This window comes from Lipotes vexillifer, unplaced genomic scaffold, assembly GCF_000442215.2.
Source record: "Lipotes vexillifer unplaced genomic scaffold, Lipotes_vexillifer_v1.1 scaffold666, whole genome shotgun sequence".
Classification (NCBI taxonomy): domain Eukaryota; kingdom Metazoa; phylum Chordata; class Mammalia; order Artiodactyla; family Lipotidae; genus Lipotes; species Lipotes vexillifer.
Window position 1 is genome coordinate 4,706,433 of NW_006787408.1, and position 24,601 is coordinate 4,731,033.

Here is a 24,601-nt window from a genome sequence, read left to right on the forward strand (position 1 = left end):
TTTTTTTTCCTTATTGATTTCATAACTTCAGTGTAATTCAGCACATTTGTTGGATACCGTTGCCGAGATCCTGAGCTAGGAGACGGAAACAAAATTGAGACAAGAGTTCCTACCCACAAGGAGTTTACAGTATACGGTTTAATGCTTCATTGCTCTTTAGAGACTAAACACCAAACCAACAGGCTGAAATGTGCCTTCAGATGCTTACTTTACTTTAAATAGTAGAACCTAGATGGGATAGATAAACGTCTTTAGGACAGCACTATCCAATAGAACTTTCTGTGATGATGAAACTGTTCTGTGTATGTGCTAATAGGGTAACCACTGATCATGTGTGGCTATTGAGCATTTGAAATGTGGCTAGTGCAACTGAGAAACTACATTTTTAATTTCATTTTAATTTAGCTACATGTGTCTGGTGGGCACCAGATTGAACAGTGCATCTCTAGAGTGTATTTCTCAAGCTATCTGATGAAAAGAACAAGTTATTTTAAACTTCAAATGTTATGGACTAACATTTTTATAAAATGCAATAATTATTGCAAGGACAAAATGAGAAAAAATTAAAGACATGCAAAATACCACCTCATTTTTAAAATATTAGATTCAACAGACATAAAATTACTCTGCCAAAATTGCTGTAAAAGTTTCTAAACACTCTCAACTTCTGTATGGTTATGTGCCAGTGACGCATAGTTTTTAGACTGGCAATGGTCATAGACCACACTTTGAGCTAGGAAGAAGTATTTTTTTGCCTAATGTGCCTAACATAATTTCCTGAAATCAGCTCTTTGTTAAAATCACTGATACAGATAATTTTTTTACATATTTAAGTATAATTCAATAATGTGGTTACTGATATAACAGTTAACACTCCTTACAGCAAGTCTTGTCCAGGACAGCTGAATATTGACATTGTAATGTGGTCACTTTCAAGGTAGACTGGGAAGGCTTATTTGATCCAGTGAAGCCATTTTTGCAGTTGGAGGTATAAGCTGAAAAATCCTTCCTCCTATAAAGTTCAGCTCGATATTTACAGCAGCCAAATTTGCTCAGCAACAGAAAGAAATCCCTTCGGAATGCCTTTGTGAAAATTGCATACAGAAACGGATTGGCACACGAATTGACAGGATAAAAAAGGACCAGTAAAACCTTAGAGTTGGTTACTGTAATAAGGGGCACTTTGAAGGCAGCTGAGATGGCAAAGAAAGAGATTGGTGCCATGCAGGTGAAATCGGTGAAGATGAGGACTGCCATTTTCTTAGCAATCTTTGTATCTTTGTTAGTAGCCATCCGCTCTGGATTTTGAACTGCAAAATAAATTTTAATGTAGCAAGCACAGATGATGACGAAGGCCACCACATTGAGCATCAGGATGGTTAATATGTAGACCTGTGAGAGAGTGGTTTCCACATCCATGGGGAGGCAAATGCTGACCTTCATGTAATTGCTGACACCCACAAGAGGCAACATGGCGATTAGAGTAGAAAAGAGCCATCCTCCAAGCATAATCGGAATGGCATGTTTTAATCGCAGCTTTTGGTCCAGCTGAATAGCATAGGTGATGGTGTGCCATCTTTCTAGTGTGATGACTGTGAGGGTGTAGACAGAAAGTTCACTCGCAAATACAGTGAAGAAGCCAGCAGCACTACATCCACTCCCTGTCTGCCAATCTATGGCATGGTTATAATACTGGCCTTTGGTTTGGGCATCAACTGAGGCAATGAGTAACAGGTAGAGCCCCATGCAGAAGTCTGCAAAGGAGAGGTTGCACATGAGAAAGCGGGGCACTGTCAGTTTATAACGACTGGTCAGGAGAACAAAGAGGACAGTCACATTTCCCGTGATGGCTAAAACATTAATCAGCCAAATCAGTACTCTAAGGAAGTCATAGCCCATAATGTCTTCACAGGGATTAAAAGCATCTGGTTCAGGAGCACATTGGAGTGTCTTGGGTAAGCAGAAACCATAGTCATAATCCCAGTCACTCAGTTCGCTCTCAGCAAAGATGGCAGAATAACTGTAAGAAGAATAGTTGGGCTCAATGTAAACTTAGAATTTTTATGATTCTGGGTATTGAAAATATTCAGAAATCATCCGTAGTGTTTTTTTAAGGAAAACAAACAAAAAGCAAACAAAGTCACAACAGCCTTAGTCTTACATTTATTTATCTGAGAACTCTAAGTTGATGTAGGATTTCCTTAAGAAGGGAATGAAAAGCCATTTAGACTTTTTTTTAATATGTAGATTTTACACAATGATGCAAAGACTTAATGAAGCTGTTTACAGAGGATGATTTTCTTTGGAAAACAAATTTAGAGACATAATCTTGCTTGCTCAATGTAAAAGAACCCTTTCTTGACATTTTCTTAACTATTTATCTCCTTTAGTTGTCAAACTAAAAACTGTTACCAAGCTGTCTGTCTGTAGTAGAACACCAATGGGATTGGAAGGCTCACATCCTTAAAGATCACCAGCTACTGAAGGACATGCTTGCACTTAAGTCCCTGGCTAATCAATAGCCCAGATGAGAAATAGAAACCAAGGGTAGGTTGGTCGATAGAAATTTAGGAGCAGAGGAAGAATAGAGTCATGAACAATAGGAGTAAATAGTTTTAAATAGATATTTCTTACAGAATGAGTCAAATTCAGAGTGGATTGAAGAGGGGCTCTGTCTCTAGAGAAGGAATAGTCCCACCTCCACCACTCCCTTACTCCCAACCACACTGGCTACTGCTTGAGTTCAGATTTTCATTTTCTCTTAAGGGACAATTACATTAGTTTTCTTCCTGGCATCCTTCCTCTAGTTTTAGCCCTCTTCTAGTGCATCTGTATATTCCTTCTGTATGGCCTTTCTTACGCACAAATATATTAATTCAAACATTTCCTAGATTCTCATTGGCTAGGGGGTAAACTCCAGACTCCTTGTGATGACCTCTAAGTCTCTCCTTGATCTTTGTTCTGTCTCCTTCTCCAGTCTCATCTCTAAGAAGCAGTCATGCTGCACAGTGCAGGACATGGGCTCTAAAGCAAGACTGCCTGGGTTCCAGCTTTTACTGGCTGTGTAAACCTGGGAGAGTTATTTTAACATCTCTGTACCTCAGATTCTTCATTTGCCAAATAGGGATAATAATCATACCTCTCTCATTAGGGTTGTGCTAAGGATTAAATGTATTAACACATGTAGATTGTTCAGGATAATGCCTGACACCTATTAAGTGCTCAGTGACTGTTAGAGATTCTCATAATTATCTCTTGCAAATCCCCTGTGCAACCAACCCTTTGGTCACATGAAATGACATGTGGCTCTCAGAATAAGTTCTACTGTTTCATCCCTTCGTATTTGAATGTGCTGTTTCTTCTTCCCTTTCTTTCCTCATTTCTCTGAAGAATTCCTCCTGATCTTTAAAGATAAGCATCTCTATGAAGCCTTTCCTCTACACCTCTAAGGAGTTTATCACCCCTTCTCTCAGCCATGACTGCACTTAAGTACTATTGTAATTCTCAAACTAGATTGCCATTATGTGATGATGCATGTCTTCTTTCATAGTCTGTGAGGCTGCTATTTAATAGCCTTGAAGTCAGGGGATTAGGTCTTACTTATGTCTAAAATCTCAGTGCCTCACATAGTTTTAGCTCAGAGTACCCATTCAATAAATGTTTGTGGAATGAATAAACCAGGGTGATGCTGGCTTGGAAAGGAATTGAGAGGATACAGAGACAATGAATGATACAGTATGATGCATGTAGGCTTAACAAATTTTCTCTTTGCCCACAGTCGGCTAATACAATCTTGGGAGGTGGAGAAAGGGGCATAATTTTTCTGTCAGGGCCATTACAAATATGTATTTCACCTTAGAGTTCCTCACACATTAAAAGAGCATTTTTCTCTAGTCTTAAAACTTAGCTTCTCATTTTCTGTAGAAGGAAGTGTGTACCTAATACAGTGAGTGGATAAAATGATATATTTGAGCAATACAATTACCTAAGGGAAGAAACACATTTAAAAAAAAAATGGAAAAGAAATCTATGACCGGGGACTCCAAAAACGTGCTAGCATATCATAGAAACCACGCTGGAACTGGAGAAGCACTGCTGCCACACACAGGAGACTGCATAGGAGCCTCACTTGTTTTATTATTAAATATAAGCACATTTGTTTGTCCTCGTGCACATCGGTATAATTACCTAATTTTTAAATCTTTAAAGAGATTTGGTGGTTATAAGAATGATGAGAGAAAATAGGTTTCTTCTTACCCTTGGCAAGGTCCTTAAAGACCAGCTCATTGAACCCTTCATTTTATTGGTAAGGAGACCAAGGTTAAAGGAGGTAAGTGACTTGCCTCAGGTCCCTCAGCACTAGGCATCAGTGGCAATGCTAGGTCTTCTATGCATAGTCCAGGGGCCTTTCTTTTACTTCACTCAGTATTTTTCAAGGTGTGGTCCTTGGACCACTTGCATCAGAATCACCAGAGTCTTTGTTACAGTGAAGATTCCTGGCTTTACTTCAGACCGTGAATCTAACTCTCTAGGGACAGAGCCCAGGAATCTGCATTTTAAGCAAGTTCCCTGGATGATTCCCACAAAATAATAGCCTTCATTTAATCAGATGAAAACTTTCCAACTGTTGCCGCTTTAGTTTCCCTTATTAGAACTACTTCAGCTGCTATTAGAAGCACTAATTCAAAGCCACTAAAAATTCTGCCATGATTTCTGAATAAACTTGTATCACTAAGAGGTCAAACATGTTCCCTTGGATTTCCCTGGTGGTGCAGTGGTTAAGAATCCACCTGCCAATGCAGGGGACACGGGTTTGAGCCCCGGTCCGGGAAGATCCCACATGCTGCAGAGCAACTAAGCCTGTGGGCCACAACTACCGAGCCTGCATTCTAGAGCCTGTGAACCACAACTACTGACACCTGTGCGCCTAGAGCCCACGCTCCGCGACGAGAAGCCACCACAACGAGAAGCCCGCGCACCGCAATGAAGAGTAGCTCCCGCTCGCTGCAACTAGAGAAAGCCTGTGGGCAGCAACGAAGACCCAACACAGCCGAAAATAGACAAATAAATTAAAAAAAAAAAGTTCCCTTTCCCATCCCCCTTGTCCCTTGCTCTTTCTTTTTTTGCCCTACTGGGCACATGTCTAGCAATTATTCTTCTTGGTGATTTGTCTTCAGACCAAAAACCTACCTGCTGCTACTTAACATGTGTCCTGGGATGGCTCCTGAGGGCAACAACATGACTGTTGACAAAACCCAGTATGGAGCTGTCTTTAGTACTGAAGGCTGTGCAGGGAGTGTGAATGGTCTTGGATGGACTTAGCGATACTGAGTCAGAGGAAGGAGAAGCAGTAGCACCATTGCTCCAGTTACAATCAACAGACAGGAGAAAAGACAGGGATTTTAGGAGGACAGTGGGGCCAACCATAGCAGTAAGGGCACCGTAATATCTTGGGGAGAGCAGATAAGACTTAGTGGCTGGCTCTAGAATTTCTAAACTCCAGGGACTCGGGAATAGCAATCTGGTGGGAAGGGAAGGAAGGGGACTTATCACACAAGATGCTTTCACAGGGAACACACTCTTTTTACTTAGATTATGTGTTAATTTCAGGGGAAATTTTTTGGGGATGCTGAAGATTAGAGGACTTGTTTTAAAACAGTGTTAGCATAGTAAACTCAAGATTGGATGCTCAGTTTGAAAGGCATGGAGTGGTAGGGGCTGATGGTTACTGAGACTGAAGTAACTCTCCCCTTCCCCCATAATATCCCTTGATGGTACCATTGACTCTACCCAGAAGTGGTTTCCTATTAATGAGAAAAAAAAGCCATATGGTTGCAAAAGAGTTATGTGGAAGGTGATGATGAAGAGAGTATTGAGAGAGAAAAGTGGGAATGGTGAGGAAAAGGAACGCTGGAGGATAGTTGGTGTCAGACCTAAATGAAGGAAAAAAGAAAAGAATACAGGCTATAATATAAGGTACCATCGTTGCTGTCACAATCTTTAAAAACTCCCTTCACTCTCATGCTTCTGAAAGCCAAATGATATTTCTGCTGTCCCTTACACTTAAGGAAAAAAGTCTCAAAAAAGATAAGTACTGCCCAGGGATACCTAGTGTTATAGGAACATTAATGCCAAGAATTCTATATCCATAGGACTTCCCTGGTGGTCCAATGGTTAAGACTTTGCCTTCCAATGCAGGGGGTGTGGGGTTGATCCCTGGTCGAGGAGCTAAGATCCCACATGCCTCGTGGCCAAAAACCAAAACATAAAACAGAAGCAATATTGTAACAAATTCAATAAAGACTTTAAAAATGGTCCACATCAAAAAAAAAAAAATCTTAATAATAAAAGAATTCATATCCAACTCTGAGGAGCTCCAAAGCCCAGGATCCTTCTATCATATTACCCTGCTAACTCTATATATCTTGCAGATTGTTAGGAAAAAAGAGAAAAGAAAGAAAAAAAAGATGTAGAGGAGGGAGTGGAGATTGGCAAGGTATCTTAGAAGGGCATCTGGTTTTGTAGCCTGAAGGACATTGGGGAGGGGATGGGAGTGGAAGGGAAATAATAAAACTTCTAAATCACAGTAAATGTGGCATAGGGACACTGGGATTATCTTCTGAGGCATGCTCTTTTACATTTTAAGGTATGTGAAGTGTCAAAGCAGCTGAAAAATGTTAAAAAAAAATCAGTAGACTAGAAATGGAGCTCCTGTCTAGTGTGTGTCAGTGATAGTGTTAAGTCTGAATAATTTTAAGCTCCAGAGCATAATGGTCAAGGTGGCCTAAGTCTCCTTGAAGGGAAGTGGCTACTTGTAGAAGCTGTGCCTGCAATCAGTTAATCTTGTGGAATGCTGACCACATGACTAGTGGAAATCCTTACAAGTGAGGCTATCATTAAACAAGCTCTTAGTGACATCAAAATACCTGCAAATAAAATTTTAATTCCTGAAGAGAATTTAATGTAACTGTAGAATGAATATGTAGGTATGTTTTTAAAAAGTATTTATTTTTAACCAGTTGAAAGAGATAATTGATCAACTGGATGCCACTTGCAAAAAAACACACAAAAGAATCCCCATTTTAAAACTATAAAAAATGCTTTGCAAACATGCCCCCAACCAAGGTTTTTATCAAAAGAAAATCCTTGGGGGGAGACCTTAAAGATGGCAGAGGAGTAAGCCATGGAGATCACCTTCCTCCCCACAAATACGTCAGAAATACATCTACATGTGGAACAACTCCTGCGGAACACCTACTGAATGCTGGCAGAGACTTCAGGCTTCCCAAAAGGCAAGAAACTCCCCACGTACCTGGGTAGGGCAAAAGAAAAAAGAAAAAACAGAGACAAAGAATAGGGGTGGGACCTGCACCTCTGGGAGGGAGCTGTGAAGGAGGAAAAGTTCCCACACCCTAGGAAGCCCCTTTGCAGGCAGAGACGGTTGGGGGGCGGATGGCGGAGGGGGGAAGCTTCAGAGCCACGGAGGAATGCATAGCAACAGGGGTGCAGAGGGCAAAGCAGAGAGATTGCCACACAGAGGATCAGTGCCGACCAGCACTCACCAGCCTGAGAGGCTTGTCTGCTCATCTGCTGGGGTGGGTGTGGGCTGGGAGCTGAGGCTCGGGCTTCCGAGGTCAGATCCCAGGGAGAGGACTGGGGTTGGCTGTGTGAACACAGCCTGAAGGGGACTAGTATGCCATAGCTAGCCGGGAGGGAGTCCAGGAAAAAGCCTGGAACTGCCTAAGAGGCAAGAGACCATTATTTCGGGGTGCGCAAGGAGAGCGGATTCAGAGTACCACCTAAAGGAGCTCCAGAGACGGGCGCGAGCCGCGGCTATCAGCGCGGATACCAGAGACGGGCATGAGACGCTAAGGCTGCTTCTGCAGCCACCAAGAAGCCTGTGTGCAAACACAGGTCACTATCCACACCACCGCTCCCGGGAGCCTGTACAGCCCACCACTGCCAGGGTCCCGTGATCCAGGGACAACTTCCCCAGGAGAACACACAGTGCACCTCAGGCTGTTGCAACATCACGTCGGCCTCTGCCACCACAGGCTCACCCCGCATTCCATACCCCTCCCTCCCCCTGGCCTGAGTGAGCCCCCTAATCAGCGCTCCTTTAACCCCCTCCTGTCTGGGCGAAGAACAGACACCAGAGGGCGACCTACACACAGAGGCGGGGCCAAATCCAAAGCTGAACCCCAGGAGCTGTGTGAACAAAGAAGAGAAAGGGAAATTTCTCTGGGCAGCCTCAGGAGCAGTGGATTAAATCTCCACAATCAACTTGATGTTCCCTGCATCTCTGGAATACCTGAATAGACAACGAATCATCCCAAAATTGAGGCGGTGGACTTTGGGAGCAACTGAAGACTTGGGGTTTGCTTTCTGCATCTAATTTGTTTCTGGTTTTATGTTTATCTCAGTCTGGTATTTAGAGCTTATTATCATTGAAGATTTGTTTATGGATTTGGTTGCTCTCTTCCTTTATTTTTTTATATGTATATATATATATATATTTTTTTTTTTCCTGCTTTTTCTCTTTTTGTGAGTGTTTATATGTATGCTTCTTTGTGTGATTTTGTCTGTATAGGTTTGCTTTTACCATTTGTCCTAGTGTTCCATCTGTCCTTTAGTTTTTAGTGCTTGTTACCATTAGTGGATTTGTTTACTGGTTTGGTTGCTCTCTTCTTTCTTTCTTTTTTTTTATTACTTTTTTATTTTAATAACTTTATTTTTTCTTTTTCTTTCTTTCTTTTTCTTTTTCTCCCTTTTATCTGAGCCGTGTGGCTGATAGGGTCTTGGGGCTCCGGCTGGGTGTCAGGCCTGAGCCTCTGAGGTGGGAGAGCTGAGTTCAGGACATTGGTCCACCAGAGACCTCCCAGCCCCACGTAATATCAGTCAGCGAGAGCACTCCCAGAGATCTCTGTCTCAATGCTAAGACCCAGCCCCACTCAACGACCAGCAAGCTCCAGTGCTGGACATCCTATGCCAAACAACTAGCAGGGACAGAAGCCCACCCATTAGCAGAGAGGCTGCCTACAATCATGCTAAGTTCACAGACACCCCAAAACACACCGCCGGACACTGTCTTGCCCACCAGAAAGACAAGATCCAGCCTCATCCACCAGAACACAGGCACCAGTCCCCTCCACCAGGAAGCCTACACAACCTACAGAACCACTAACCCACTGGGGGCAGACACCAAAAACAACGGGAACTGCAAACCTGCAACCCATGAAAAGGAGACCCCAAACACAGTAAGTTAAGCAAAATAGGAAGACAGAGAAATATACAGCAGATGAAGAAGCAAGGTAAAAACCCACCAGACCAAACAAATGAAGAGGAAACAGGCAGTCTACCTGAAAAAGAATTCAGAGTAATGATAGTAAAGATGATGGAAAAATCTTGGAAATAGAATGGAGAAAATACAAGAAACGTTTAACAAGGACCTAGAAGAACTAAAGAGCAAACAAACAATGATGAACAACACAATAAATGAAATTAAAAATTCTCTAGAAGGAATCAATAGCAGAATAACTGAGGCAGAAAAACGGACAAGTGACCAGGAAGATAAAATAGTGGAAATAACTACCACAGAGCAGAATAAAGAAAAAAAGAAAGAAAAGAATTGAGGACAGTCTCAGAGACCTCTGGGGCAACCTTAAATACACCAACATTTGTATTATAGGGGTCCCAGAAGAAGAAGAGAAAAAGAAAGGGACAGAGAAAATATTTGAAGAGATTATAATTGAAAATCTCCCTAATATGGGAAAGGAAACAGTCAATCAAGTCCAGGAAGCACAGAGAGTCACAGGCAGGATAAATCCAAGGAGACACACACCAAGACACATATTAATCAAACTATCAAAAGTTAAATACAAAGAAACAATATTAAAAGCAGCAAGGGAAAAACAACAAATAATATACAAGGGAATCCCCATAAGGTTAACAGCTGATCTTTCAGCAGAAACACTGCAAGCCAGAAGGGTGTGGCAAGACATATTTAAAGTGATGAAAGGGAAAAACCTACATCCAAGATTACTCTACCCAGCAAGGATCTCATTCAGATTTGACAGAGAAACTAAAAACTTTACAGACAAGCAAAAGCTAAGAGAATTCAGCACCACCAAGCCAGCTTTACAGCAAAGGCTAAAGGAACTTCTCTAGGCAGGAAACACAGGAGAAGGAAAAGACCTACAATAACAAACCCAAAACAATTAAGAAAATGGTCATAGGAACATACGTATTGATAACTACCTTAAATGTAAATGGATTAAACGTTCCAACCAAACGACATAGACTGGCTGAATGGATACAAAAACAAGACCTGTATTTATGCTGTCTACAAGAGACCCACTTCAGACCTAGGGACACATACAGACTGAAAGTCAGGGGATGGAAAAAGATAGTCCATGCAAATGGAAATCAAAAGAAAGCTGGAGGAGCAATTCTCATATCAGACAAAGTAGACGTTAAAACAAAGACTATTACAAGAGAAAAAGAAGGACACTACATCATGATCAAGGGATCAATCCAAGAAGAAGATATAACAATTCTAAATATTTATGCACCCAACATAGGAGCACCTCAATACATAAGGCAAACGCTAACAGTCATAAAAGGGGAGATCGACAGTAACACATTCATAGTAGGGGACTTTAACACCCCACTTTCACCAATGGTCAGATCATCCAAAATGCAAATAAATAAGGAAACACAAGCTTTAAATGATACATTAAACAAGATGGACTTCATTGATATTTATAGGACATTCCATACAAAACCAACAGAATAGAGTCCCTTCTCAAGTGCTCATGGAACATTCTCCAGAATAGATCATATCTTGGGTCACAAATCAAGCCTTGGTAAATTTAAGAAAATTTAAATCGTATCAAGTATCTTTTCCGACCACAACGCTAGGAGACTAGATATCAATTACAGGAAAAAAAATCTGTAAAAAATACAAACACATGGAGGCTAAACAATATGCTACTAAATAACCAAGAGATCACTGAAGAAATCAAAGAGGAAATCAAAAAATACCTAGAAACAAATGACAATGCAAACACGATGACCCAAAGTCTATGGGATGCAGCAAAAGCAGTTCTAAGAGGGAAGTTTATAGCAATACAATCCTACCTCAAGAAACAAGAAACATCTCAAATAAACCTAACCTTGCACCTAAAGCAATTAGAGAAAGAAGAACAAAAACACCCCCAAAGTTAGCAGAAGGAAAGAAATCATAAAAATCACATCAGAAATAAATGAAAAAGAATTGAAGGAAATGATAGCAAAGATCAATAAAAGTAAAATCTGGTTCCTTGAGAAGATAAACAAAATTGATAAACCATTAGCCAGACTCATCAAGAAAAAGGAGAAGACTCAAATCAATAGAATTAGAAATGAAAAAGGAGAAGTAGCAACTGACACTGCAGAAATACAAAGGATCGTGAGAGATTACTACAAGCAACTCTATGCCAATAAAATGGATAGCCTGGAAGAAACGGACAAATTCTTAGGAAAGCACAACCTTCCGAGACTGAACCAAGAAGAAATAGAAAATATAAACAGACCAATCACAAGCAGTGGAATTGATACTGTGATTAATAATTTTCAAACAAACAAAAGCCCAAGACCAGCTGGCTTCACAGGCAAATTCTATCAAACATTTAGAGAAGAGCTAACACCTATCCTTCTCAAACTCTTCCAAAATACAGCAGCATGGGGGAACACTCCTAAACTCATTCTACTAGGCCACCATCACCCTGATACCAAAACCAGAGAAAGATGTCACAAAGCAAGAAAACTACAGGCCAATATCACTGATGAACATAGACGCAAAAATCCTCAAGAAAATACTAGCACACAGAATCCAACAGCACATTAAAAGCATCATACACCATGATCCAGTGGGGTTTATCCCAGGAATGCAGGGATTCTTCAATATACGCAAATCAATCAATGTGATAAACCATATTAACATATTGAAGGAGAAAAACCATATGATCAAATTGAAGGAGCAAAACCATATGATCATCTCAATAGATACAGAAAAAGCTTTTTACAAAATTCAACACCCATTTATGATAAAAACTCTCCAGAAAGTAGGCATAGAGGGAACTTACCTCAACATAATAAAGCCCATATATGACAAACCCACAGCCAACATCGTTCTCAATGGTGAAAAACTGAAACCATTTCCACTAAGATCAGGAACAAGATAAGGTTGCCCACTCTCACCACTAGTATTCAACATAGTTTTGGAAGTTTTAGCCACAGCAATCAGAGAAGAAAAAGAAATAAAAGGAATCCAAATAGGAAAAGAAGAAGTAAAACTGTCCAAATAGGAAAAGAAGAAATAAAACTTTTCCAAATAGGAAAAGAAGTAAAACTGTCATTGCAGATGACATGATACTATACATAGAGAATCCTGAAGATGCTACCAGAAAACTACTAGAGCTAATCAATGAATTTGATAATGTATCAGGATACAAAATTAATGCACAGAAATCTCTTGCATTCCACTGCCAATTACCACTGCAACAAAAAGAATAAAATACCTAGCAATAAACCTATCAAACTACGAATGACATTTTTCACAGAACTAGAACAAAAAATTTTACAATATGTATGGAAATACAAATGACCCCAAATAGCCAAAGCAATCTTGAGAAAGAGAAATGGAGCTGGAGGAATCAGGCTCCCTGACTTCAGACTATACTACAAAGCTACAGTAATCAAGACCCTATGGTACTGGCACAAAAACAGAAATATAGATCAATGGACCAGGATAGCAAGCCCAGAGATAAAATCACACACATATGGTCACCTTATCTTTGATAAAGGAGGCAAGAATATACAATGGAGAAAAGACAGCCTCTTTGATAAGTGGTGCTGGGAAAACTGGACAGCTACATGTAAAAGAATGAAATTAGAACACTTCCTAACACCATACACAAAAATAAACTCAAAGTGGATTAAAGACCTAAATGTACAGCCAGACACTATAAAACTCTTAGAGGAAAACATAGGCACAGCACTCTATGTCATAAATCACAGCAAGATCCTTTTTGACCCACCTCCTAGAGAAATGGAAATAAAAACAAAAATAAACAAATGGGACCTAATGAAACAAAAGCTTTTGCACAGCAAGGGAAACCATAAAAAAGACAAAAAGACAACCCTCAGAATGGGAGTAAATATTTGCAAACAAAGCAACTGACAAAGGATTAATCTCCAAAATATACAAGCAGCTCATGCAGCTCAATGTCAAAAAAACAAACTACCCAATCCAAAAATGAGCCAGAGACCTAAATAGACATTTCTCCAACAAAGACATACAGATTGCCAACAAACTCATGAAAGGATGCTCAACATCACTAATCATTAGAGAAATGAAAATCAAAACTACAATGAGGTATCACCTCACACCAGTCAGCATGGCCATCATCAAAAAATCTACAAATAATAAATGCTGAAGAGGGTGTGGAGAAAAGGGAACCCTCTTGCACTGTTGGTGGGAATGTAAATTGATACAGCCACTATGAAGAACAATATGGACATTCCTTTAAAAACTAAAAATAGGAGTATCATATGACCCCGCAATCCCGCTACTGGGAATATACCCTGAGAAAACCATAATTCAAAAAGATTCATGTACCACAATGTTCATTGCAGCTCTGTTTACAGTAGCCAGGACATGGAAGCACCGTAAGTGTCCATCAACAGATGAATGGATAAAGAAGATGTGGCACTTACGTACACTGGAATATTACTCTGCCATAAAAGGAAATGAAATTGAGTTATTTGTAGTAAGGTGGATGGACCTAGAGACTGTCATATGGAGTGAAGTAAGTTGGAAAGAGAAAAACGAATACTGTATGCTAACACATATATATGGAATCTAAAAAAAAGTTCTGAAGAACATAGGGGCAGGACAGGAATAGAGACACAGAGGTAGAGAATGGACTTGAGGACACAGGGAGGGGGAAGGGTAAGCTGGGTCGAAGTGAGAGGGTAGCAGGGACATATATACACTACCAAATGTAAAATAGATAGCTAGTGGGAAGCAGTTACGTAGCACAGAGAGATCATCTCGGTGCTTTGTGACCACCTAGAGGGGTGGGATAGGGAGGGTGGGAGGGAGACGCAAGAGGGAGAGGATATGGAGATATATGTATACGTATAGCTGATTCCCTTTGTTATAAAGCAGAAACTAACACACCATTGTAAAGCAATTATACCCCAATAAAGATGTTATATATAAAAAAGAAATCTTTGGCACTGATAATAATAAGATGCACGCAGAATGAGACATGGCTTCCCGAGTTTCTTTGCATGCAAATACTTACAGTGTTTCATTATTTGGTCTCCTTGTTGTGCTTTCACATTGTTTGGAAAAGTTTTTAAAAATGGAAAATGAAAAATTCTGCCTGAAAGAGGTAAAAACAAACAACCACAGTTGAGCTTTTGGTTTTTAAACTAAACCTGATCATGTCTATTTATGCTTTGTTCATCCAAATTCTCTACCTATTACATCAGCCTCGTGTTCTGCACCATTGTCCTATCTGAAACGCTTCCTGGGAGAGAGTAAAGTCTTCTGAATTATCTTTAGCGTGCTTCCAGCTTAGATAAAATGCTTCTGAATGCTAAGTCTTTTGTGTGGGCTCTAGAGATGAAAAAATCTTAAATGTATCACATTGAATCATGGATTTTTCAATGCTCGTTTAAAGCTATCTTCGTGGTGTATTAAGGTTTGCTCCTCACTGCTCCCCTCACCACACCGGCCTCGATGAACAAATAACCATTCAGAATTCATGGCTTTGAATTATAACTGGGAATCTCTTTTGTAAAGATTTGAAGATTCTGGACCTGACATTATGATGTGAATTTTCTGCTTTTTTGGATTATGTGCAGAAATATAATGTGGTTGCTCCCTATTCATTCATGTTTCCCTCTAAGAAATTTAGCCTATGGAAAGGGGCAAATGTCAAGAAATTAAAAGAAGGCTGTACTTACATTATTCCTAAGATGAAACCAAAGGGAGGCACAAAGGAAAACTGGGTGAAGAAATAGCGGAAAGGAGAGCAGGCTGTGCGAACCTCAACCTTTCCTGAGGAGGAAGGAGAAATGAGGCAATCCAGAATGCATATTTCTATGTATTATTCTTCTCCAGGATTAACAAGACAGTTCCTTGTAGGAATGACTTTGTGTAAAAGCAGGAAGGTGGAGAATATATAAGAACTATCTGAGCTTCTGGACTCACTTTGAAAAATTAATCAGCTTGTTGTTTTGCATGAGAGTTAGAGAGAGGGAGTGAGAGAGAGAGAGAGACTGTGTGTGTGTTTGATGCTGGCTCTGTATCTGATACTTAGAGACACTCTGTGTGAACCAATCTACAGTTAACAGGAAATGTGGTTGTTCTTGGCCTTCAGATAATAGCACTGGATTCTGTCTACTGTATCTTTTTTGAAATTTTAATCATAGATACCAAGGAGAGTTTGGGGGCCATCTGCCTAGGCAGCTGTGTGCGTTATCCATACAGCAGCTGCAGGGCAGAGGGGTGACCCAGAGTTTGCACAAACAGTCCACTGACCCAGCTTCAGGCTCTCCATCCTCACTGACATCCAAGGTTTCTAGCTTTAGAGATAGAGAGGGATTCAGTTGAAGCTTGTAATTCCAATCAAGACAACCTCTGTGTGACTGCATTCCCATCTCACTTTGATACTGGCCCACAATTGCATAATGCTGTTTTTTTTTAACCCGGAGGTTGTAGTCTCTTTCATCTACTGAAATAAAAAACCCCTGAACTAAAGTTTTAACATGTCAGTAATTTCAGAAGTGATGTGACCTCTTTGCCACAAAAGTGGAGGTGTCCAGAATCAGCTTTATCATAAACCGGCATCTGTATCCTCTGTTTTAGTTGTTCTCTCACCAGCTTTGCTCACTTCCAGCCCATCCTCCACCTTGCTGCCAGAGTGATACTTTACAAAAGCAAATCTGAGTAATTCCGTTTTGAATTCTTCAGTGGTTCCCCATCCTCTAAACAGCTTGGCCTGGTACTCAGAGCCCATCATAGCCCGCTTCCCCCTGGTCTCCTCTCCTCACTCATCCTCCTCCATGTAACCATAAGCCTTCTTGTTTTAGTTTTTCTGAATGACTTTCATCCCACTGTCTCTTGCCTTTGTGCCTTCACACAAGCTATTCCATCTTCTTGGTATGCTTTTCCCCACACGTGTCTAGCTAACTCCCATCTGTTCTTCAGGGCTCAGCAGAAGTCACTTCCTCAGGAAGCCTTCCGTAAACCCTGCTGCCATTTAGAAATTCTCCCTCTGTTCTCCCAGAGTACTCTGTTCTGTTCTCAGCTCTATCATAACATTTGCTTTATTGGACCTAAATATTGGCTCTCATGCGTGTTGTCCCCAAACAGCTGCCTGTGACTCTGATGGTTGGGATGAGCTCTTACTCATCTTTGTATCTTCAGACTTTTGCATAGCGTTTGGAACACAGCGAGTGCTCAGTTAATATTCTTTGAAGCTCAGTTAATAGTGCATAGCTCTCTGAGTACAGTGAGTGGTCTGTCTTCTTGGTTACCTCAAAAGCTTCAGGTAGAACTGCACCTACCTATGCAAGGCACAAAGTAGGTGTATGATGATAACACGTGCTGGTTGATTAATTATAAATAGGTTGATTCTAAGACAGTGGCATTCTAGTGTCACTCTCTTAGTGCCTCATCTAATTAATTGATTGAGAATATCTGCTTAGGCTGTATGGTATCCTTTTAGGGTGACGTTTTTCCAACTGTGAGTTGTGACCCATTCATTAGTGGGTCATGAAAACAATAAGTAAATCAAGACTAGCATTAAAAGCAAAAAACATGAATTAAAATAGACAAGAGAATATCAGTGTATCACATGTAAAACAGTTAAGTAGTGCTTTGTTTTATTTCAGTTACATGTGTCTGTCGTGTTTACTGGGTTGCAATGTAAAAAAAGTATTTCTTAGTATGCATTTCAGTGAGAAAGAAAAAAAGTCCGGAGAACAGTGCTTTAAGGAAAGAATGAAATCCTTCACACCCTGCCATTCCATTCTGGATTGAAGTGAATTAGTTGAATCAGTAAGATGTCCCCCACTGATGGCAAACCAGCCAGGAGCTTGTGCCTCTTCTGTCCCCACACTAAGCTAATCCTTAGGGGGCTAGGAATCTGTTCTGTAATAGAAGATAGTCTTCTGTTGGGAGAGAAATAGCTTGGGAAAAAAAAAAAAACCCAAACGCTGGAAACCTTCTATAGTGTTTTCTTTTCTTTTTTTTTAACGAAGGATTAAGACATTAGGTAAAATTCACCCTACTGAGCCTACTTCCTCCACTTCTTTAGAAATGATGCTCTCTGGTAAGGATTAGGGCTGGTTGATCTTTGAGATACCAGTTTTGTACTCCATTTTGCAACTGCAGTTATAGTCTGATTTAAGGCTAGAGTTTTGAATTAGCTAAGAATAAGCTACGAAGGTCTTCTAGCTGCAGGGTGAATCGACTATTTGGAGTCAGTTTTCAGGAGGAAATAGGACAGTTCATTTTATTCTGGTCTATCTGAAAGTGACCCCATGACTATGGAGCTGGTCTAGAAGGCAGGGAGTGAAGGGGCAGGGAGCCATCGACCAGTGGACTATTTTCAAATCTGAGTTTCTGCCACAGCTTGGCAGGCTTTACCTTTTGTTTTTTACTCACTCTTTTGTTGGCAAGTTTCTAAAAGCACAGCAGTGGCTGGGGTAAGTCAATGTGGCATCCAGGAGATTGGTAAATTTTTCTCTTGATGGCAGTTTTGTCAGCGAATAGGATGATGTGGCAATTAGTGTCTGAATGGACTCCAGCCCGTAGCTAGGCAGGGCCTGCAGTTTAGTGGAAGAAATATCCCTGAAAAGTAAAAGGGAGAAAGATTTATTTATTTATTTACTTAACATGTATGATTCATAGAATGAAACTTCCTCTCAACAATAGTATCCTTCTAGGTTCTGAGGAATCTTTTCTCCATCTTGCTTTTTCCCTAATTCTCCATTTCAGTTAGTCTCATTAAGATCTGAATTCAAAAAAGCTACGTGGTCTTTTTTCTGATATGTACCCCCTTATTCTTTTCAAGGCTGAGTATAACTCCTCGTACCTGTCATACATTCATTAGCATTCTCTCTCTCCCCTCTGCTGCTTCCTTTCTCCCTCTCTCTCCCTCCCTCTACCTCTCTCCACTCAGCGGAAGTGAAATAACTACTTGCTTTAAGAGAGAGCAGGCACGTGCAGTGACGTCAGCTTTTGTGCTCAACTCCAGGGGGAAATATTTAGGGCTTCAGATGCCTCGGTCTTTGATTGATCGAGCTCTGCAGGGTAGGTTTTCGTGAAGCACAGGCTAATTACGCTATTCAGAGCCACTGTGTGGCATTAGCCACCCTCTAACTTCTCTAAAGGCAAGCTGGATTCATCAGTCCGAAGCAAGCAAACGCTCGGCCACGCAAGCAAAACTGTGTGGAAAGCTCAGGTTTTTCACACAAGGTCCTGAATGCCTCAGCTTCTCTAGACTTGAGGCAATGCCCAAGAAAACTCCAAACAAATGAAATGGGAGGAGGAAGAGTCAGTGGGGATTTAAAAATTCTGCCTGTCTTCTAAGTGGCTGCTGCCATGAAAGTTTTCCAGGAGCATAGCCCCCTGCAGCAAACTGACCCAATACTTAGTGCCCATCTCATGGGAGGGGCTCAGTAGGGGATTGATGGACAGATGAACTTGACAACGTGGCATGATGACTGGTGTAGGCCCTTGGTGGAATAATCAAAGTGGCAGAATTTGCCTCGGGGGCTGCAGACTCATTGCTTTTGTGTCCTTATTGATTTAGGTAACCAGTGTTCTCATTCTGCTTTACAGAGTTATTATCTTAGATGTATTAGGGATTGACCACATGATTCTTTGCAGGCCTGGTGATTTTTTTTGGGGGGGGTAGGGGTAAAATATTTTAAATTAAGATTCTAGAAATGGCAAGGTCTCATTACAAAGGAGTGAATCTCTGATGATTGATTTTCAGTTTCAGTGAGAGACTCACGGGGGAAATATTTTGGGGGTGTGGAAGGAAGGACCACTTCTAGATATCACTTAAACCCTAAGGGTATAATGAGAATAGTTATTTGGAGAGTAAGAGACCTAGGACTGGTCCCACTGTTCTGGAAAAGTCAGTGTAGATGCCTACCGGGCTCACAGTCATTTCTAAGCAGGCAGACCAAGCAGGTTTTCAAGCAAAATCTGTCATGCAGGGTGTCTTATGATCATACTCACTCATTCTTGTGCCTGACCAAAGGCAACTCTCCTTAGCTATTCAGTGCCCAAGTAGGCGACCAGTTTGCTGTAAGAACTCTGCCTATAGGGTGCGCTCGACTGGAGAGTATTCAAGCAATGTGTAAGATTCTGAGTCTGGTGTACTTTGAATATGAGACATAACAGACAGGGACCCCTAGCGTAGGATGGCAGAAGCTGAGAGACAGCAGAAAAAACAGTGGGCAGGAAGCACGAGGAGGTGGAAGCCACGAGTAAGTAGAAATCATGACGTCGCGTGGAGAAGAGAGAAGAGTTAGGATTGATGATGGCAGAAGTTAGGAAGTGGAGGTCAGGAGTTTTACTGGTGGGAATTAGGATGTAGAGAGAATCAGGGGTTGACGGCTGCAGGAAATAAGTAGACAGAGTCAGAATGCGTAGTGACAGGAGTTGATAGTGGCAAGAGCTAGGAGCTAGACGAAGTCAGGAGTTGACAGTGGCAGAAGTAGGCGGTAGACAGAGTCGGGAGTTGATAGGAGGTAGGGAGTAGATGCTCGGGAGGTGAGAGTGGCGGGGGCTAAGAAATAGAGTCCGGGGTTGATAATGGTGGGCTATAGAAAGTAGACAGAATCATGACTGGATACTGGCAGGAGCCAGGGTATAAAGAATACCTGGGTCAGTTCGTTCCTCCACCTGATCAAAACCCTAAAGCCCCCTCACCTCACTCAGAGAACAGGCAAAGTCCTTATAACAGCCACAAGCCTCATAACCTGGCTTTCGCCACCTCTCGGTCCTTCTGTTCTAGGCCCCTCCTCCTGGCTCACTCTGCCACACTGGCCTCCTGCTTAGTTCCCTGCACCTGGAATGCTCTTCCTACCGATACCCACACAGCTTGCTCCCTCACTTCTTTCAGGTATTTGCTTAAATAACACTTGTTCGGGACAGTCTTACCTGACCATCCTCCTGAAAATGCTAGCTCCCTCCCTAGCACTCCTTTTGCTCAGCCACCTGAATTTTTCTCCTCCACAGCCATCTGGAATACTACATATTTTCTTTACTCATTTGATCCTTGTCTGTCTTCCCCACTCTATGAAGGCAGAGACATTTGTCTTTTCTTATTCTCTGCTGTTTCCCTGATGTCTAATCCAGTGCCTGGCACATAGTATGGACTTACAGTTACTGGATAAATCAATGAATGAATGAATAAACCAACAAATGAACTGGGTTACACTGCTCACTATCTTTCTAGTACTGTTCTCATTTTAAAGTCACGTGCCTGTTTATCACTTTGCCTGTTTATTGTTCTTTCCCCTCCATGGCTCTAATCTCTTTATGAGCAGGGCCCAGGGCTCGCTGCTGTCCCTGCAGCTTGGTGCCTGGTAAACAGGACGTGTTCAACCCACACTTGTTGAAGGCATGAGTGATAGCGGGCCGGGGTAGGGACTAATGGGCCGGCATCTCTGTGGCGAAGGTGACGAGGCCACTGCCGTTATTGCTGCAGAGTTTCTGGAGCCCTGTTGCATCGCTCCCTGAAGCCTGACCGCAGCTGCAGTTGTTTCCTACGGGATGTTTCCGGCTTCCTAAGGCCTTGTCAGGAGACTAATGGTTCAATTTCCTGCTCCTCTTAATTTTCCCCTGTGTCCTTAGGCTCCCCTTAACTGAGGGCACTTGCCTCTGCTTCTTGCATCCTGAGAGAGCCTGACGCATAGCAGCTCACACAGCCTTAATTCCCACGAGGGCATGCCAGGGGACACCACGCCCCCCTGCCAGCACATTAGGAGGCCCTCGGTATTTGATGTTGGTTGAACCATGTCTCCACCAAATTCATATGTTGAAGTCCTAACCCCCAGCACTGCAGAATGTGACCTGAATTGGAAATAGGGTCTTTACAGAGGTGATCAAGTTAAAATGAGATCATTAGGATGGACCCTAATCCAGTATGACTGGTATCCTTACAAAAAGGGGGAAATTTGGAGACAGACAGACAGACAGACACACAGAGCACCCTGTGAAGACTGGACTTATGCTGCCACCACCAGGAGGAACTACAGGAGCAAGGAGAGAGGCCCTCGCAGCCCTCAGGAGGAGCCAGCCTTGCCGATAACCCTCATTTCAGACTTCTGGCCTCTAGAGCTGCAAGACAAGACATCCCTATTGTTTCAACCCCCCAGTTGGTGGTGCTTTGTTACGGTAACCCTTGCACCTGCAGAGACTGGTTCCCCACAAAGCAGGCTGGGAACCGTGTGGCTGGGCACCCTGAGCGGGCCTGCTGGGCTGCAGCGGGTGGGGAGGGGGGACAGCAGTACTGTACTCACAAGATGCTAGGCCCGGTGGCCCCCCGGAAGGCGCCATTGTGTATCTTCTCCAGGTGCGCGTTTTCCTTTAGCTCCCTGTGGGGAAGGACAGTGTCCTCAGTGGAGTTTGCAGCTCATGTGTAAACAGTCATAGCTGTGCGCGTGCACGGTGAGAGCAGCCTGTGGGCATGGTGCTCAGGGGTCGAGGGGACAAGGCGGGGCTGTAGGTAAAATGAGAAAAAGACGTTCTTGTCCTGGGAGAAACTGTGAAATCTCTGGTGTGCTTGGCTCCGCCTTTCCTCTGCGATTTTCCCCTCACTCAGTGGAACCCTTTGTCCTACAACTTAAAGTACTCCCTACTTCTGTCCTGGAGTTGTGCACATTTACTACCAGGCAGCTGGGCAGGGAAGAAAATGCTGCTCCAGTGTTCAAGGCTGAAGGGTGGAAGTGCAGCCCACTCTGCATCAGGCCGTCATGACCTTGGAGGGCTCAATGTTTGTTCATAGTAATATACTAAAGTTTGCAAATTCTTTACTTAAAAGAAAAGTAGGGTCCATTCAAAGCTCACCCCTTTCATCATGTTAATTGGACTCTTTTTCTTTCAGCTCTGCATTTCTCAGTGGGTTAGAAAGGGGAGGAAGGACAGCCTGTATAGAAAATTCCCCCCACCCTGGGTGCCCCAGGGGTCTGTGCCCTGTGCCTGATCGTTGCCAGGTGTGTGTATTGTAGAAACAAAAGGGTTGAAGGCCACTGCTCTTCAGGAAGCCAAAAGCTGCAATGGGAGTAACGACCTGAGGGCTTCTGTTCCCTAAGCTCAAGACAGCTCAGGGTGAACTGCTCAGGACCAGCTGAGCCTAGCCCCGCTGAGCAGCTCCCGTCTGGGCCCTGACGCTGGTGTCTCCAAGGACAGGCCCCTCTCTGGGTGGACAAGGAAGCTGGGAGGGGAGTCCCTGGGCTCAGACTTGTCAGCTTACTTTTGATTGCTTTCTTCCTACAAGAGAAGCGTAGCGTCTCAAAGAGCATTCTGGAAAACGCTGGACAGTGGGCACAGGGTACATCCATTGCTGGCGTGATGATTTTGAGCATAGGACATGATTCTTCTGCACCACTGTTACGGTGGCAAAACAAATACACCAACACCCACTGCCCCGTCCCTTGCAGGATCCTCAGTAATTACCTGGTTCATCTCATAGCTTTATATCTTCATCGTCTTTCTGCAAGTCTCCACATCACCCCTGCCATTTAAAAATTGTAAAAGCCCCTGCATCTCACTCCCTCGGTGGCTGTCTTCCACATGCTTCTACTAAGCGTTTTCCTCGGAAAGCCTCGGCCCTTTCATCACAATGCACCCGTCAGTCTCACATCGTCCCACCCCCTGGGTGTATTTCCACTTTCAAGGAGATGATGTTGTCAGAGTCAATTGCTGTTTAAAATCTAAACCAAGAGAAAAATTCCTCCCCAAACCTCCATGGCTCTTCTTCCTGATTTGATTTGTTTTAATTATGTTCAGTTATGGTCATAAATCATTGAAACTGGCCTCTGTGAGCAAATAATCCTCATGTCAGCCAGGTCAAATTAATTGTTCAAATTTCAGGACAGCATTTCTCATGTTTTATTAAAACTCAGATCTTTTTGTATAATGCTAACTCTGTATTATGTAACTTGGTCAAAAATAAATCCAAAAGTTATCTACCACAGTTTCCTGGGGGTTGCTTTTGGGAACTCTCCCAAGTGGCAAGGCCTTCTAGGTGTGAGAAGGATAGGAAGGATGACCTTTTGAAGTGCAGTGGGAGAACTCCCAAACTCCAGCCAAGGCTTCCCTGATGCGGGTGCTCCGGGAATGGTAGGGCTGGGCTCTCGGACCCCTGGAGGTGTCTGGGGGGTAACCTTCTGAAGCTGCTCCTCTCCACCCTGTCTTAGTAAGTAACGTATTTGAGAACTTTGTAGGGCTATGGTGTCATTGTTCTGAACAACTTTGGACAGGCCTTTACATGAGGAAGGTGTCAGAAATGGGGCTGGACACGCCCATAGTTTGAAACTTTTGCTTGACGGTTTTGAAAACTACTCCCTCTGCCCTGCTCAACCCTTCGATGGGTCTGCTCGCTCTTGGAGGAGAATTCAGACTCCTTCTCACGGCTCCTCAGTCCTGATGACTTGCTCCTGCTGCATCTCCAGCTTAATCTCATCCAGTGTTCCCTTTGCCGATGACCCTTAAGTCGCATTGGCCTCCTCTCAATTCTTGGAGTTTATCAACTTCCTTTCTTGCCCACCTCAGGACCTTTGCACATGCTGCTCCCTCTTTCTGTAATGCGCTTTGTCTGATGATTGCCAGTGCGGACTCCTTGTCATCCTTGAGGCTCAGCCTAAATATCATACCCTTGGTGAGGCTGTCCCTGAGCACCTAACCTAGAGTCAGTCTGCCCCTGGTACTCGCTCGGATCTCAGGGATAGGTTATTTCCTTCACAGTATGTATCACTACCTGCAGTAATTTCATTTATCTACTTGCCTTTTTCCTGTCTCTTCTGCTAGTACAGAAACCTCATTAGGGCAGGGACTGTTTCCACTGTACCATTGTAGACACAGCACTTAACGTAGTGCCTAGTATATTGGTGATGCTTAATAAGTGTGTGTTGAATGAATAAATGAATGGAATTGACTTGTGTTCTTGGCAAACTGATTTGTGTTCTCGGCTTCCTCTTTCTGGCGACAGTGAGGTATGGGGAATACATACTAATGGGACTTTGGGACTTATAAGTCCACACCCATTCTGGCGTCTCTAAAGCGGTTGAGACACTGCTGACCAAGGACCTCCCACCTTACGCTCTGCTTTCCCTGACCTCCCAAAGATGTACTCTGCTGATTAGCCTCTCACCTCTGCTTGTGCTCTGGCTTCTTTTCCTTATCTCTTGTTTCCCCCCAATTTTATATTCAGTCCTCTTATTTTTCCTCCTTGTGCAGGTGACCTCGGCCACAAAGAACTTCACCCATCCCCTCTCCTCAGGTAATTCTGACTTCTGTGTC

General features: G+C 42.6%; 1 protein-coding gene across 2 annotated transcripts in view; it reads right to left on the reverse strand.

The window, feature by feature from the left end:
- Positions 1-748: 748 nt before the first annotated feature.
- Positions 749-24,601, reverse strand: part of LHCGR (luteinizing hormone/choriogonadotropin receptor) — a 63,041-nt gene continuing 39,188 nt past the window's right edge. Inside the window, exons 8-11 of one of the 2 annotated variants that reach the window (XM_007459988.1) lie at positions 21,601-21,675; positions 17,726-17,911; positions 14,352-14,432; positions 749-2,020 (exon numbers count right to left, since the gene is read on the reverse strand). In XM_007459988.1, coding sequence (XP_007460050.1) covers positions 868-2,020; positions 14,352-14,432; positions 17,726-17,911; positions 21,601-21,675 — 1,495 coding nt within the window. In that variant the 3' untranslated portion in view covers positions 749-867. The remainder of the gene's footprint in view (positions 2,021-14,351; positions 14,433-17,725; positions 17,912-21,600; positions 21,676-24,601) is intronic. The other variant, XM_007459989.1, reaches the window with a different exon arrangement.